Source organism: Oncorhynchus kisutch, linkage group LG13 (assembly GCF_002021735.2).
Source record: "Oncorhynchus kisutch isolate 150728-3 linkage group LG13, Okis_V2, whole genome shotgun sequence".
NCBI lineage: Eukaryota > Metazoa > Chordata > Actinopteri > Salmoniformes > Salmonidae > Oncorhynchus > Oncorhynchus kisutch.
This window is the reverse complement of record NC_034186.2, coordinates 58095213-58111745: the sequence shown is the minus strand read 5'-3', so window position 1 is coordinate 58111745 and position 16533 is coordinate 58095213. Positions and strand designations below refer to the sequence as shown.

The 16533-nt window shown below is 43.7% G+C and overlaps 2 protein-coding genes and 1 long non-coding RNA gene across 3 annotated transcripts; 2 read left to right on the top strand and 1 right to left on the bottom strand.

Annotated features, from left to right (window-relative positions):
• Positions 1 to 192: 192 nt before the first annotated feature.
• Positions 193 to 1867, top strand: LOC109901473 (apoptosis-associated speck-like protein containing a CARD). The gene is made up of 3 exons (XM_020497471.2): positions 193 to 555; positions 965 to 1033; positions 1462 to 1867. Exons 2-3 carry the CDS (start codon positions 997 to 999, stop codon positions 1722 to 1724), a joined length of 300 nt encoding a protein of 99 aa, XP_020353060.1. The 5' UTR covers positions 193 to 555; positions 965 to 996; the 3' UTR covers positions 1725 to 1867.
• A 3919-nt stretch (positions 1868 to 5786) lies between these two features.
• Positions 5787 to 8393, top strand: dnajc28 (DnaJ (Hsp40) homolog, subfamily C, member 28). The gene is made up of 2 exons (XM_020498189.2): positions 5787 to 5951; positions 6500 to 8393. The coding sequence occupies exon 2, from the start codon at positions 6528 to 6530 to the stop codon at positions 7695 to 7697; it is 1170 nt and encodes a 389-aa protein (XP_020353778.1). The 5' UTR covers positions 5787 to 5951; positions 6500 to 6527; the 3' UTR covers positions 7698 to 8393.
• A 513-nt stretch (positions 8394 to 8906) lies between these two features.
• LOC109902107 (uncharacterized) lies at positions 8907 to 12705 on the bottom strand. Its single transcript, XR_002256827.2, has 3 exons — positions 9253 to 12705; positions 9083 to 9163; positions 8907 to 8949 (listed from the first exon to the last, which is right to left on the bottom strand). It is a non-coding gene; the product is annotated as an uncharacterized LOC109902107 (long non-coding RNA).
• Between the last annotated feature and the right edge of the window lie 3828 nt (positions 12706 to 16533).

Genomic DNA, 16533 nt, shown 5'->3' with positions numbered 1-16533 from the left:
TCTGTATTATTTCGAAAGGTATAAAGGCCTATATTTAAAAAAAATAAAACACTCAAATGAGCAGGCAAATATATATACAAATAATATAATAAATAATACATTCGTTAGATAAATGCTAAATTAATAATAATGGATTAGGCTATTTTGTTTCTTCTGGAGTTTGCTGATGGACCGCCCCTTGGCCTATGACGTCAGACGGTGGGAAGATGTACAGTATCTTGAAGAGAAGCCTATTAGACAACATAGAACAGAAGACACATAGCCCAATCTCACAAAACCTGGTTTAAATTACAGGTTGGCATAAAATAGGCCAAAAACTGTTGGCGACATATTAATCGGTGTCTTTGAAGACTTGGGAGAAGCTGAATTGAAGAAGTTCAGACGTAAACTCTGTGACCGCAAGCAAGGAGCATTGTTGAGAAAGCGGGCCCAGTGGACTTGGTAGAGCTTCTGACCCGTACATTCACTGAAGACGGGGCTGTGAATGTGGATATAGAGGTCTTGGGTGCAATTAACTTCCAGGGTGCAGCAGGGAACTGACGGATTTCAAGAAATGTAAGTCGAAAAAGTAGGAGGCACGTACATCGGACATTTAAAAAAAAATATATTTAATTTCATATCTTTGAAATGTTTAGAAACCACTTCAGTTAACACAAAAGTAGGCTAGAACAAACCTTTATTAGACCTTTGTCCTAAATAAATTGCATTGAAATGTCCATAACGTATGGAAGGAAAACTATAAGGAAGTTGACAGTTTTACTTTCACTTATGCGAGCATTCTATTTTGCTCTTCTGGCCAGAATGATATCATACAGTAGCATATATTCAATTTGCAACTCAAAATGGGCCTAATACATTATACCATAAACACACATTTCGATTTCTTGCTGATTTCGATTTATCTTTAGGCCTACTATTCATATTTCTATTCGATTGGTAGTGTCTCATGAAGCCTATTTTACAGCTCACAGATCTTGCGTAACATCGGGTGCTGCAATGGCTGGTGCACCTGGTACAAAGAACATGATCAAAGGTAAACACTAAACCAGGTGTTATATAGCCTAATGTCTCAAATATGCCGACGTTATTAAAATGTATGTTTTACTGTAATTAGTGATGGTTAATGGGGAAACATTCAATACCTAAAGTATTCTACCTCGATGAGCAATCACAAAAGTCCTTCCATTTAATTTTTTCTTCAACATACTGTAGTTGCAACTGCTGCCCTCCTCTAGAATCCTCAGCAGCATTTTTCACTGCCCATAGTTTATTTAATCCTGTCTGAATTAGAAAAAGTGCATCACGTCTATCCTCCAATTTGCACACCCTACACACATGCACGCACACAAACACAACATTAAAGGAGGCATGTAGAGATATAGGCACCTATCAAATATATTATGTATGCTTTGCATTCCATCACTGCCAAAAGTCCCAAGTCATGTCCTCTCTCTACCTCAGACAAACACTTTGTGGACCATCACCGGACGGCCCTGATCGACAGAGTGAGCCAGGTGGAACCCCTACTGGATAGACTCCTGGAGAGGGGAATCATCACCCAAAACGCCTACAGTGAAGTGAGGGCTAACAGAACCAATCAGAAAAAGATGAGGGAACTTTTCGACGGCCCTCTGAAAGCATGTGGGCCCAAAGGCAAAGATATATTCTTAGATATCCTGATGGATTTGGAGCCATTCCTGATCAGTGACCTGAAGGGGGAATAATGTGGATAGGGGCCATTTTTCTTTTTTTTAAGGCAAGCGACAAAAATATGATGATAATTTTGCACTCTGTTTGACATTATATTCTTAAATTGGAAAAATGAATTGTCTCCAACATTTGCAATAAATTAAACATTTTATATTGACCGCTGTTTTTTTCTTTTCATTAGCAAATATTGTGTGGTAAATTCTAATCATCTAGCTTTTTTAAAACTCAACAACAGAAAACAAATGAACAAATCAAATCAAAACAAATGATCAAATGTTATTAGTCACATGGTGTAAAAGAGGGGAGAGGGTGGCAATGCAAATAGTCTGGGTAGCCATTTGATTAGATGTTCAGGAGCTTTATGGCTTGGGGGTAGAAGCTGTTTAGAAGCCTCTTGGACCTAGACTTGGTGCTCCGCTACCGCTTGCCCTGCGGTAGCAGAGAGAATAGTCTATGACTAGGGTGGCTGGAGTCTTTGACAATTTTTAGGGCCTTCCTCTGACACCGCCTGGTATAAAGGTACTGGATGGCAGGAAGCTTAGCCCCAGTGATGTACTGGACCGTTCACACTACTCTCTGTAGTGCTTTGCGTCGGAGGCCGAGCAGTTGCCATACCAGGCAGTGATGCAACCTCCTGACTGAGGTTCTCGATGGTGCAGCTGTAGAACCTTTTGAGAATCTAGGGACCAATGCCAAAACTTTTCCGTCTCCAAAGGGGGAATAGGCTTTGTCGTGATCTCTTCACGACTGTTGGTGTGCTTGGACCATGTTAGTTTGTTGGTGATGTGGACACTAAGGAACTTGAAGCTCTCAACCTGCTCCACTGCAACCCCGTTGATGAGAATGGGGGCGTGCTCGGTCCTCTTTTTCCTGTAGTCCACAATCATCTCCTTTGTCTTGATCACGTTGAGGGAGAGGTTGTTGTCCTGGCACCACTCGGCCAGGTCTCTGACCTCCTCCCTATAGGCTGTCTCGTCGTTGTCGGTGATCAGGCCTACCACTGTTGTGTCATTGGCAAACTTAATGATGGTGTTGGAGTCGTGCCTGGCCGTGCAGTCATGAGTGAACAGGGATTCCAGGAGGGGACTGAGCATGCACCCTTGAGGTGCCCCTGTGTTGAGGATCAGCGTGGTGGATGTGTTGTTACCTACCCTTACCACTTGGGGGGCGGCCCGTAAGGAAGTCCAGAATCCAGTTGCAGAGGGAGGTGTTTAGTCCCAGGATCCTTAGCTTATTGATGAACTTTGAGGGCACTATGGTGTTGAACGCTGAGCTGTAGTCAATGAATAGCATTCTCACATAGGTGTTCCTTTTGTCCAGGTGGAATAGGGCAGTGTGGAGTGCAATAGAGATTGCATCATCTGTGGATCCGTTGGGGCAGTATGCAAATTGGAGTAGGTCTAGGGTTTCTGCAATAATGGTGTTGATGTGAGCCATGATCAGCCTTTCAAAGCACTTCATGGCTACAGATGTGAGTGCTATGGGTCGATAGTCATTTAGGCTGGTTACCTTAGTGTTCTTGGGCACAGGCACTATGGTGGTCTGCTTAAAACATGTTGGTATTACAGACTCGGACAGGGAGAGGTTGAAAATATCAGTGAAGACACTTGCCAGTTGGTCAGCGCATGCTCACAATACATGTCATGGTAATCCATCTGGCTCTGCAGCCTTGTGAATGTTGACCTATTTAAAGGTCTTACTCACATCAGCTGCGGAGAGCGTGATCACACAGTCTTCCGGAACAGCTGGTGCTATTATGCATGTTTCAGCGTTATTTGCCTCGAAGCGAGCATAGAAGTAGCTTAACTCGTCTGGTAGGCTCGTGTCACTGGGCAGCTCTCGGCTGTGCTTCCCTTTGAAATCTGTAATGGTTTGCAAGCCCTGCCACATCTGACGTGCGTCAGAGCCGATGTAGTACGATTCGATCTTATTCCTGTGTTGCTGCTATGCCTGTTTGATGGTTTGTAGGAGGGCATAGTGGGATTTCATATAAGCTTCTGGGTTAGAGTCCCGCTCCTTGAAAGCGGCAGCTCTAGCCTTTAGCTCAGTGCAGATGTTGCCTGTAATCCATGGCTTCTGGTTGGAGTAGGTACGTACGGTCACTGTTTGGACGACATCATTGTTGCACTTATTGATGAAGCCAATGGCTGTTGTGGTGTACTCCTCAATGCCATCGGAGGAATCCTGGAACATATTCCAATCTGTGCTAGCAAAACAGTCCTGTATCTTAACATCTGCTTCATCTGACCACTTTTTTATTTATCTAGTCACTGGTGCTTCCTGCTTTAATTTTTGCTTGTAAGTAGGAATCAGGAGGATAGAATTATGGTCAGATTTGCCAAATGGAGGGCGAGGGAGAGCTTTGTAATGTGTCTGTGTGTGAAGTAAAGGTGGTCCAGAATTTTTTCCCCCTCTGGTTGCACATCTAACATGCTGATAGAAATTTGGTAAAACGGATTTAAGTTTCCCTGCATTAAAGTCCCCGGCTACTCGGAGTGCCGACTCTTTTCTTTTCTTGTTTGCTTATGGCGGAATACAGCTCATTCAATGTTGTCTTAGTGCCAGCCTCAGTCTGGGGTCGTATGTAAACAGCTACAAAAAATACAGATGAAAACTCTCGAGGTAGAGAAAAGTGGTAGATAGTGTGGTCTACAGCTTATCATGTAGCTACATGTAGCTACAGCTACAGCTTATCATGAGATACTCTATCTGAGGTGAGCAATAGCACGAGACTTCCTTATATATCGTGCACCAGCAGTTATTTACAAAAATACATAGTCCGCCGCCCCTTGTCTTACCAGACGCCGCTGTTCTATCCTGCCGGTACAGCGTATAACCAGCCAGCTGTATGTTGATAGTGTTGTCGTTCTGCCACGACTCCATGAAGAATAAGATATTACAGTTTTGAATGTCCCATTGGTAGTTTAGTCTTCCGCGTATGTCATCGATTTTATTCTCCAAATATTGCACGTTTGCTAGCAGAATGGAAGTGGGAGTTTATTTGACCGCTTACAAATTCTCAGAAGACATTATGTACAAACAACGCAAAGAAATGACAAAAAAAGCACAATTGGTTAGGGGATACTTAAAACATCAGCCTTCTTCTACTGTGCCATTGGATACACGTAGTAACATGGTGTTATGTAGCCTATAAAAATGAGATTACAATACATCTGTGCTGAGGCTATGTCGTTTCTTAAACATTAACAAGCATACGGCCATTTGAACGTAAACGTCTGCTTATCATAAGTGAGCCATTGATAGCCTGGTACTAGATCTGTTTGATCTGTCTTGTCAATTAGTTGTCATTGTTTGCATGGCAAGGACTGGCATGATGATGACACAAACAGATTGGTATCCAGGAGTGTATCTTTGAGTCGCATTAGAGTTTCTATTGGACACATTCAGGAAGCTCCCTCCGTTTCGTTCTTTCTGTTTTGTTTGCATCAGTCTCTTCTTTTTGGTTTATTTTGGTTGCTATAGCTAGTGAATATGGGCTACCGTCCATATTTGGCTGTCTGTAGATGTAGATGGGATAATGGCAGTTCATGTGCTAGTCGGAACTAGGTAACTGCATTTCCGATTTACTAACTGGGTGAACTAGTTTGAACTAGGAAACTGACATTTCCAAACTGGTTGTAGTTATACTGGTGCTGCGTTCAGTCAGTTAGCAAGTCGGAAATGCTTTCTCCTAGTTCCGACTAACACATGAACGCACATTAGCCTGTTTTTACACGTTCCAAGGAATTCTGCCTTTAGTTGCATGTTCAACACATTCACAGTGTCTTTAAAAAAAATGTTATCTTTGTGGAGGACACATCATCTGTTTAAAAATGCAGGCTACTTGCACAAAACGTTATCTTAGTAGGCTTGTTTGACAATGCTTTGTTTGAACAAAACAAATTTAATATTGAACAGTCCCCTCAATGTATTTGAAATAAAACGTAATAAAAAAGTATAAAATAAAATTAATACACTATGCTGCTAGCATAATCAAAAGCCACAGTTGTTCACGTTAAGTTTCTGTCTTCAGTGTATCTGTAGTTTAAGAAAACACAGGATTAGGCAAAAACTGCAACTCCCTGCATTCATTGGGAGAGTTAGCTAACAGCACCAAACGAGCATTTCCGACCTCTTCTAATTATACCAAAGTGATTCGACCTGATTGTTGTCTGACGCTGAACCTATTGGGAAATAACACTGTCTGAAACTAATGAGAAGGACGACTGTATTTTAATAAGGTTAGTGCAATTAGTATCTTGTTAGCTAGATGCTTTGTTTACCTAAAACGCGCATAGAACGATGTAGTTAGCCATGGAGCTCAGCTAGCATGATTTAGCTTCTAGCTATGCGGGTAATAAAGATGACAGCTAGCTACTGGTGTTCTTTCATAACACGGGAATAGTTACAGTAGTCACCGATACATGTCTGTGAGGTTACATGCTGTAGCTTTAATGCATGCCTAGCTTTATTTCTGACAGTAGGTGTCAAATTAACAAGTGCATAATTCCATCAAATATTGGAATACTACCAGCGTGGGTACCACCAATTTGTTTCTACTATCATTCCACTCCTTACCAATCCCTGGCAATGACATGGAGTACAAGGAGGGGCATGTTAGCAAAAGTGGTTCTGTGTTTCAGACTAGACCACTACCAACAGAATGTAAACAATGGTTCAAAAGCATCCCATGACCTTTTCAAATGCATGATATGCATCCCTATGCTAACAATTAAGTGTGGGAACAAATACAACAAGCAACATCATGTTTCTTGTCACTGTTGGGCAGGTGTGTGCTTCTGCGTGCCCCAGCAGAGATGAGTTACGCCATGCAGCTGTTGATTCACCATGGGGATTTCTGTCATGGCCGCACGCTGCTCCCCCTGGGCCTCCGGTCCCTTCTCCGCACGCTGAGTTCTGGTCCCCGTGTGAGCCGCAGCCTTCGGGAGAGCTACCAGCTGCTACAGCTTGAGCTTCCAGATGTGGGCGAGAGTAGCCCTGCGCAGGTGAAAGAAGCCTACCTACTCATGGCCAAGCTGTACCATCCAGACTCGGGCGCTGCTACGGCAGACGAGGCAATGTTTGCGCGGGTAGAGGAGGCATACCGCGCCGTGCTGGCGCACCAGTCCCAGCTTCAGAGCTGTGGGGGTTCGATGGAAGAAGAGGAGGAGAAGGTGAAAGGTGTGGCTCCTCAGCACCGCAACTACCTGAGCTACGAGGGCGTGGGCTCTGGGACGCCTAGCCAGCGCGAGCGCCAATACCGTCAATTCCGAGTGGATCGGGCGGTGGAGCAGGTCCTCGACTACCGCCAGAAGGAGCATGAGACAGCGGCTGCAGCCGAGGGGGCGCTGGTGGAGAGGGACGTCCGCCAGCGCAGCCGGCAGATCAAGGTCACACAGGCAGTGGAGAGGCTGGTGGAAGACCTCATTCAGGAATCCATGTCCCGGGGAGACTTCCGCAACCTGAGTGGCGCCGGGAAGCCCATCAACAAGTTTGAGCACAACCCGTATGCCGACCCCATGACCCACAACCTCAACCGCATCCTCATCGACAACGGCTACCAGCCACCCTGGATTGTCACGCAACGCGACATCCGAGAGGACATCGCGCAGATCCGAGAGAGACTGCTGCAGGGCCAGGCGCGGCTCGCCGACCCCATGAACCCCAGGGAGCATGCTCAGTGGCAGCAGCTGTGTGGGGTGGTGGCGGATGACCTTATGAAGCTCAATAAAACGGTGGATAACTTCAACCTGATTGCGCCCATGCTTACCATGCAAATGGTCCACTTCAGTTTGGAGCGTGAGATCGACCGCGCAGAGAAAGCAGCCTTTCAAGGCAGACAGGAGAGCAAGAGGGAAAGAGTGAGGCAGTGGGAGGAGCAGAGAAGAGAAAGAGAAAGGGAGCGGGAGAATAGAGAGAAGATTAAAACACATCAACACTCTTGGCAAGGCGGCCTGCTGGCATGGATGCAGAATTTACTAAAATGAGCAATGGACCTTGAAGGCAAAATTAGATAAAAAGGATATTTCAAATCAAACTTTTATTTCTAATCCATTTACACAGGTGTCAACACACAGAGGTGTTGAATCATTTGTCTTATGTCATTTTCAGTGTTTTTGCTACATTGGGTTGATTACAGTAGCATGTTATAACACAGAATAATACAACAAGCCACTACTACAACACGGTTACTTGACCTTACTGTAACTCAACTGTGCTTTACAATAATGCTACACAGTGTCAGTGTCTGGACCTCAGGACACAATGGTAATGGTATCGGACTACAATAATCCATTTAATGAAATACTTTTAATCTACGTTTATAAGCTAAGCAATTCTAATTACATTGATTTGTTTCTTTGCTGAATGAAGGAATGAAAGTATAGAATACTCAATGTTCGTTATGAATGAGCAGTTGACTGAAACTGCTCTGAACTCAAATACGGGGAAACAGAAACCACTGAAGATTTTTCCACACACTTCCAGTCAGATGAAAATCTCTTTAAATAGGAGGTAAGCTTTTGGTCAGTCGACTGACCGAATGCTAAGCTATTATGAGTGGAAGTGTGTGGTGACTTTTTCCAGTTTTGCATTTTGCCTCCTGTAACTTCACTAATCGATAATGGGTGTGCGGTAGATTCTGCCTATGATTGCATTACAATAAAAGAGGTACTGTAACTCAATCTCTCTCTCACTTGTCATTGTGACTATAATATGTTATATTAGGATTGAGAACATCAACACTATTAACTCCTCACTATCCATCCCAATCTATCCTGGGAGCTGCTCCAACGCAGCAGGGTTGCAGATGACCATGGGGTTCTTCCCGTTGTCTCCAATACGTGTGTCTGCCTCATGCAGTGCCTGTGTGACGGCCCGTGGGAGGGTGAGTCCTTTGGTCCAGTCGTGGGCAATGTACTGGTGATACGGATCGTGGGAGCTCTCTAGCTTCTTGGAGCGGATGTAACTCAACATGATACCAAACGTGAAGAAACTAAACATACCTACCATCAGTAGAACGTACACAAATCCCTGAGCTTGAGCCTTAGGTATAGCCCCGCCCACTGGGAGAACGGCCTGCTGGGTAGTGTAGTTCTGAGAGAGTACTGGGACCAGTAAACCTGTGCCGTTCAGACATTGCTGTAGGAAGGATAGCAGGAGAGTCTGCAGCTCTGTGCCATTTAAGTGCAGCATTGCTGATCTCTGCTGGTTGTGGAAGGGAACTGCTGCTCTTGTCAACTGATGAGGGAGGAGAGCCTTGGTCAGTACACTCGCCCAATGAGACACAAACAAAAACACACATTGCACAAGTCTAACACAGACACAGCACAGCCAATTTGACAAACACACAAACTAATGCTGCGGAACTCACTTCTCTGTTCTCTTGCTGTGGATAAAAATATTTTATCTCTAGTTGCTCCGATGGCTTATGCCTCAGTTTCTGTTGACCTGCCTGAGAACTTTGTATTACACATCTAAGATACAAGTGTAGGACAAATTATCAATCACAGAAGAAATATGTAAAATGAAGAGTGCAAATACCTTTGGAAGCTCTCTGTATTGTTGCTCACAAAGGTGCTAGTAGAAGATGGTGACCTTTTTAAATAGAGTACTCCGTTGATTTCGAGGGGAAAAACTGTAAGGTAATCTCTGGTTCCACCTACACTTCCACTCCAAGACTTCTCTTTCTCTTGCTCTCTCTCGCTCTGTCTCTCTCTCTCCCTCACACACATACACACACACATACTGACGGACACAAAGAGCTTAACCACGTCAACACGTTTAATGAGCCATAGATGTCATGTCAGAGGTCAAGGTCAGAACCTCCGCATGGTATGGTAGTGGGGCCGTGTGATTTACTCTTATGACCGCAGGACACTGTGGTTCAGTTACGGACACTTCAGTACAGTTAAACCTGTGTGGTAATAACTCTGTTATAGTTGTCTCCATAGCTATGATCACCTGGTCAATATGTTTCAGTGTTGTAAGGTGTATGGTCCTGTTTTGTGGTCACTTCTGAATTGTCATATCTGTATGTATGGTCAGTCTTATGTTCATGTGTTTGTGATGGAGCTAGGCTGTAGAACAAAGCGGCATTCAGACTGGAGGGAGAGTGGCGAGATTAAGTTACAACAGGAGCAAATCACAAATCACCTCCAAACGTCCTAGCTATCCCACTGTTTTTCCGTGTGTGTGTGTGTGCGTGCGTGCGTGCGTGCGTGCATGTGTGTGTTACCTAGAGACTCACCTTCAGGGGCCTAAGCAATCCAGCGAACATTCAGCATTGCAGACAGAATGAACAACATATAATTGTGTTAATAGTCCATTCTGCATGATAAACATGTCCCAGTGCCTAGACCCTAGGCATTCTGCACCTAAGGAGTCCTTGGGACAATCTCATAATTTGCAGATAAAATATTATTTGACTATGCCTTTAGATGTTTGGTGTAAGCCTATACAAAACAAATATCCTATAATCCTATTGGATCTTTTTCTGTGACCTCTGGAATAATTGTATAACTTATCATTATTGATCATATCTTACTATTGCTGACTGCGATGAATATCAAGGTTGCGTGGTCTAAATTCTCATCCGTTAGCAGAGTTTGCCACCAGCTGGCCATTTTGGATTAGTTTGTGACAGGACCGCTGGCTCTGTTGCAAATGTTCCATTCAAGACGGATACATCCTTCAAACACAAAAGGAAAAGTCCCGAGTTTGTGAGCACATTCGATTTGATTTTCCTTGCTCCATATATGACAGTTAACATTCTGCCTACAAACACTATAAAGAAATTTACAGTGGCGGGTTTAAACGATCACACTCAACATTCATTAGATTCCTATAGGTTGATCATGTGAAATGCATTTTTTTTCCTTCATCGCTTCCGTACTATTTTCACAAGTGTGTGATAAAATTTCACAACTCAAAACAGATCATCGAAAAGGCAGTTTTTTCCCCTCAAAACATTTTCAATTGACTAAGTAAAACAATCTTACAGTGACCTTTTCACCAAACCTAAATCAGTGTTTCATCTAGAAATACCTTTCATATAAAGTAATTGCGTTTCACAATGCAATGCTCACAATACTTTTAATATGACCCTCTTCTCATTTGTGTAATGAATACGATGTGTTTAATTGTAAAGGACCACAAAGAGGCAGGTAGCTGGGTCCAGGGGCAGGCAGAAGGTCATACACAGGGGCTCCAAAAAGGTAACAGTACAGGCAGGGAAAGGCTAATAACGTAGTCCAGGATCAGGCAAGAGGTTGATGACAGGAAATCCGATAGGCAAAAGGTCAGGCAGGGAATAGGTAAATAGGCGTCGTTAGTGAGGATGGCCAAAAAACATATTGGCATTAAATGGAGTCGGGAGTTTAGAAGACTGCGCGATGAAGAATGAATGAGTGTCCGGTATTAGCTAGAGAGGCAATGCTTCTAAAATGCCTTTGCACTAGATTTGAGGTTTTATCCATTTTGAAAATCTGAAATGATGTATGCGCTGCAAAGAAATACAATAGGCACCTTTACATAGGCTGAAACACCGGACTCTTCTAGCGAACAGTGCTCAGATTCCCTTTGCGGCGGGCTTAAGCTTTGTGTATGTAGCCGGTTTGCGGGAGAAAGAGAACCCTAATTCGTCCCGTGTTACATCTCCAATTTGCCGCCGGCGTCTGGTACTCTTAAAGGTGGGACAGGGTTGGCAGGTCTGAAATACAGTTGACCATCACTTAATCCAACTGCGCTTAATGGTTAACCACTTAACCGTTTGGTACCCTATAGATTTTAAGATTTTGTCAACTATATATGGATTTTGAGAACTACAGAAATAAAATGTCTGTTTGTAAAGTATAAACATCTAAATGACATGTATCGTACATGATAACCATACATAATGACTACTCATTATTGCTAATTGATTTCACATAGTGAAACAAAACATGTTACAGTATTCTTACAGTATGATCTATTGACAGTACACACTGTTCTACCCTCAGAATAGACAGAAGACCCCATGGTGGTGGCTGTGGCCGTGTGCTGACAGACGAGCAGGAGTGCGCAGTGGTGGAAATGGTGAGGGCCAGGAATGACATACAGTTGTCTGAAAAAAAGCAGGCTATTGAGGAGAATGATGACACCTTTGACAATGTGGCATCCATCAGCCTACCAACAATCGCCCGCCTTTTGAAACACATCTAACTGGTGACTAGGTGCACCCGATTTGCGAGGTGGGTAGGTGAACTGTTGCCATTTTGAACCATTTCATGTGTCTGAAGGTACAAACTCTGCCTTTCCGGCGGGCTCAGAGAGCAAATCAATTGCGCTATAGGTTTACCGCTGGCCAATCAGATGGCCGCGTCTGTAGTAACATAGCAGGCATAAAAGAAAGCTACAGCAAAGTTGATACTGTGAGATTTCAAAACATTTAAACCATGACTAGAGAGAGACTGTCAACGAACACAGCAAAGATATGCTGTTTATGTTCTTACTAATTACTGTCAACACTTTTATAAGGAATAAAATGCTAATTCTTCCTATTTCTACTCAGCACTACAACAAGCATTGCAGCAGTAACGAATGAGTAGAAAAGTGTATCTATAGGCTTGCGTTGTTATTATTAGCGGCTTGGGCTTTTTTTTAATATAACAGAATATTTCACTTTCTCTGTTCATAGGAGTAACAGCATGAATTTGTGCATAAGGCAGTGTAACTCGAGTTTAGCCATCAGCTGGAAGACGGTGTCCCTTTTTGGTCAATGTCAGTGGAAACTCACATAGGATGTACCCGTGACTAGAGCTAGTCAACGCTGGTCTGACCAATCGGAATCCACGATTCAAGATTGTTTTGATCACCCGAACTGGGAAATGTTCGGGCAGCCTCAGAGAGTAACATCGATTTTATATGCTGATTTGGTGAGTGAGTTTATAAGGAAGTGCATTGGAGATGATGTACCCAGTGTGACTATTAAAATCTAACCTAACCAGAAACTGTGGACGGATGGCGGAATTTGCACAAAACTGAAAGCACGAACCACTGCATTTAACCATGTAAAGATGACTGGGAATATGGCCAACCGAATAACAGTGTACTTATTCCCTCCGCAAGGCAATCAAACAAGCAAAATGTCGGTATAAGGACAAAGTGGAGTCACAATTCAACGGCTCAGACACGAGACATATGTAGCAGGGTCTACAGGCAATTACAGACAACAAAAAGAAAACCAGCTACGTCACGGACACTGATGTCTTGCTTCCAGACAAACTAAACACCTTCTTTAGTACAGTGCCACCAACGCGGCCCGCTACCAAGGACTACGCCCCCCCCCCCTCTCCTTTTCTGTGACCAAGGTGAGTAAGACATTTAAACGTGTTAACCCTCGCAAGGCTGCCGGCCCAGACGGCATCCCTTGCTGCGTCCTCAGAGCATGCGCAGACCAGCTGGCTGCTGTGTTTATGGACTTATTCAATCTCTCCCTGTCCCTGTCTGTCCCCACATGCTTCAAGATGACCACCATTGTTCCTGAACCCAAGAACTCAAAGGTAACTGAACTAAATGACTATCGCCAGTAGCACTCACTTCTGTCATCATGAAGTGCTTTGAGAGACTAGTCAAGGATCATATCACCTCCACCTAACCTGTCACCATAGACCCACTTCAATTTGCATACCGCCCCAATGGGTCCACAGACGATGCAATCGCCATCACACTGCACACTGCCCTATCCCATTTGGCCAAAAATAATATCTATGTAAGAATGCTGGTTGTCGACTACAGCTCAGCATTCAACACCATAGTACCCTCCAAGTTCATCATTAAGCTTGAGGCCCTGGGACTCAACCCCGCCCTATGCAATTGGGTCCTGGACTTTCTGACGGGCCGCCCCCAGGTGGTGAAGGTACGAAACAACATCTCCACAAGGCTGCATGCTCAGCCCTGTCCTGTACTCCCTGTTCACCAATGATTGCTTGGCCATGCAGGCCTCCAACTCAATCATCAAGTTTGCAGACAACACAACAGTAGCGGGCTTGATTACCAACAACGATAAGACAGCCTACAGGGAGGGGGCAAGGGCTCTCGGAGTGTGGTGTCAGGAAAACAACAAAACACTCAACGTCAACAAAACAAAAGAGATGATTGTGGACTTCAGGAAACAGCAGAGGGGAGCACCTGCATATCCACATCGACGGGACAGCAGTGGAGAAGGTGGAAGGTTTTATGTTCTTCAGCGTACACATCACGGACAAACTGAAATGAAGGCGCAACCACCCTCACAAACTTTTACAGATGCACAATTGAGAGCATCCTGTTGGGATGCATCACGGCCTGGTATGGCAACTGAACCGCCCACAACCGCAAGGCTCTCCAGATGGTGGTGCGGTCTGCACAACGCATCACCGGGGGCAAACTACCTTCCCTCCAGGACACCTACAGCACCCGATGTCACAGGAAGGCCATAAAGATCATCAGGGACAACAACCATCTGAGCCACTGCCTGTTCACCCTGCTACCATCCAGAAGGCGAGGTCAGTACAGGTGCATCAAAGCTGATACCGAGAGACTGGAATAACAGCTTCTATCTCAAGGCATTCAGACTGTTAAACAGCCATCACAGAGAGGCTGCTGCCTACATACAGACTCGAAATCATTGTACACTTTAATAAATGGATCACAAGTCTCTTTAATAATGCCACTTTAGTAATGTTTACATATCTTGCATTACTCATCTCATATGTACAGTTGAAGTTGGAAGTTTACATACACCTTAGCCAAATATATTTAAACTCAGTTTTTCACAATTCCTGACAATTAATCCTAGTACAAATTCCCTGTCTTAGGTCAGTTAGGATCACCACTTTTATTTTAAGAATGTGAAATGTCAGAATAATAGTAGAGAAGAATTTATTTCAGCTTTTATTTCATTCATCACACTCCCAGTGGGTCAGAAGTTTACATACACTCAATTACTATTTGGTAGCATTGCCTTTAAATTGTTTAACTTGGGTCAATTGTTTCAGGTAGCCTTCCACAAGCTTTCCACAATAAGTTGGGTGAATTTTGGCCCATTCCTCCTGACAGAGCTGGTGTAACTGAGTCAGGTTTGTAGGCCTCCTCCTTCTGCCCACAAGTCTTCTATAGGATTGAGGTCAGGGCCTTGTGATGGCCACTCCAAAATACCTTGACTTTGTTGTCCGTAAGCCATTTTGCCACAACTTTGGAAGTATGCTTGGGGTCATTGTCCATTTGGAAGACCCATTTGCGACCAAGCTTTAACTTCCTGACTGATGTCTTGAGATGTTGCTTCAATATATCCACATAATTTCCCTGCCTCATGATGCCATCTATTTTGTTTAGTGCACCAGTCCCTCCTGCAGCAAAGCACCCCCACAACATGATGCTGCCACCCCCGTGCTTCACGGTTGGGATGGTGTTCTTCGGCTTGCAAGCCTCCCCCTTTTTCTCCAAAGATAACGATGGTCATTATGGCCAAACAGTTCTATTTTTGTTTCATCAGACCAGAGGACATTTCTCCAAAAAGTACGATCTTTGTCCCCATGTGCAGTTGGAAACCGTAGTCTGGCTTTTTTATGGAGGTTTTGGAGCAGTGGCTTCTTCCTTGCTGAGCGGCCTTTCAGGTTATGTCGATTTAGGACTCGTTTTACTGTGGATATAGACACTTTTGTATGTGTTTCCTCCAGAATCTTCACAAGGTTGATTTGCACTTTTCGCACCAAAATATGTTCATCTCTAGGAGACAGAATGCATCTCCTTCCTGAGCGGTATGATCACTGCGTGGTCCCATGGTGTTTATACTTGCGTACTATTGTTTGTACAGATGAACGCGGTACCTTCAGGCATTTGGAAATTGCTGCCAAGGATGAACCAGACTTGTGGAGGTCTACAATTATTTTTTCTGAGGTCGTGACTGATTTGTTTTGATTTTCCCATGATGTCAAGCAAAGAGTTTGAAGGTAGGCCTTGAAATACATTCACAGGTACACCTCCATTTGACTCAAATGATGTCAATTATCCTATCAGAAGCTTCTAAAGCCCTGACATAATTTTCTCGAATTTTCCAAGCTGTTTAAAGGCACAATCAATTTAGTGTATGTTAACTTCTGACCCACTGAAATTGTGATACAGAAATAATCTGTCTGTAAACAATTGTTGGAAAAATGACTTGTTATGCACAAAGTAGATGTCCTAACCGACTTGCCAAAACAATAGTTTGTTAACAAGACATTTGTGGAGTGGTTGAAAAACAAGTATTAATGACTCCAATCTAAGTGTATGTAAACCTCCGACTTTAACTGTATATACTGTATTCTATACCAGCCATTGCATCTTGCCTATGCCGCTCGGTCATCACTCATCCATATATTTATATGTACATATTCTTATTGCATCCCTTTACTTAGATTTGTGTGTATTAGGTAGTTGTTGTGGAATTGTTAGATTACTTGTTAGATATTACTGCACTGTTGGAACTAGAATCACAAGCATTTAACTACACTCGCATTAATATCTGCTAACCATGTGTATGTGGCCAATACAGTTTGATTTGATTTGTGACCCTATACCTGCTCCCATACTCTCCTTTCCTCAACCCTATTGAGGAATTATTTTCAGCATGGTTGGTAGAAGGTGTGCGATCGCTTTCCCCAGGAGCGTGCCACCCTCCTTCTGGCCATGGATGAGGCATGGTCATTTCAGACCAAAATCAAGCTTGGATTTGCCTTACCAAAATGTTTTTACCTCAATGCATGAACAATGACATTCACTGTGATGTGGATGAGAATTTTTGGCCAAATGTGCAAGACAGGC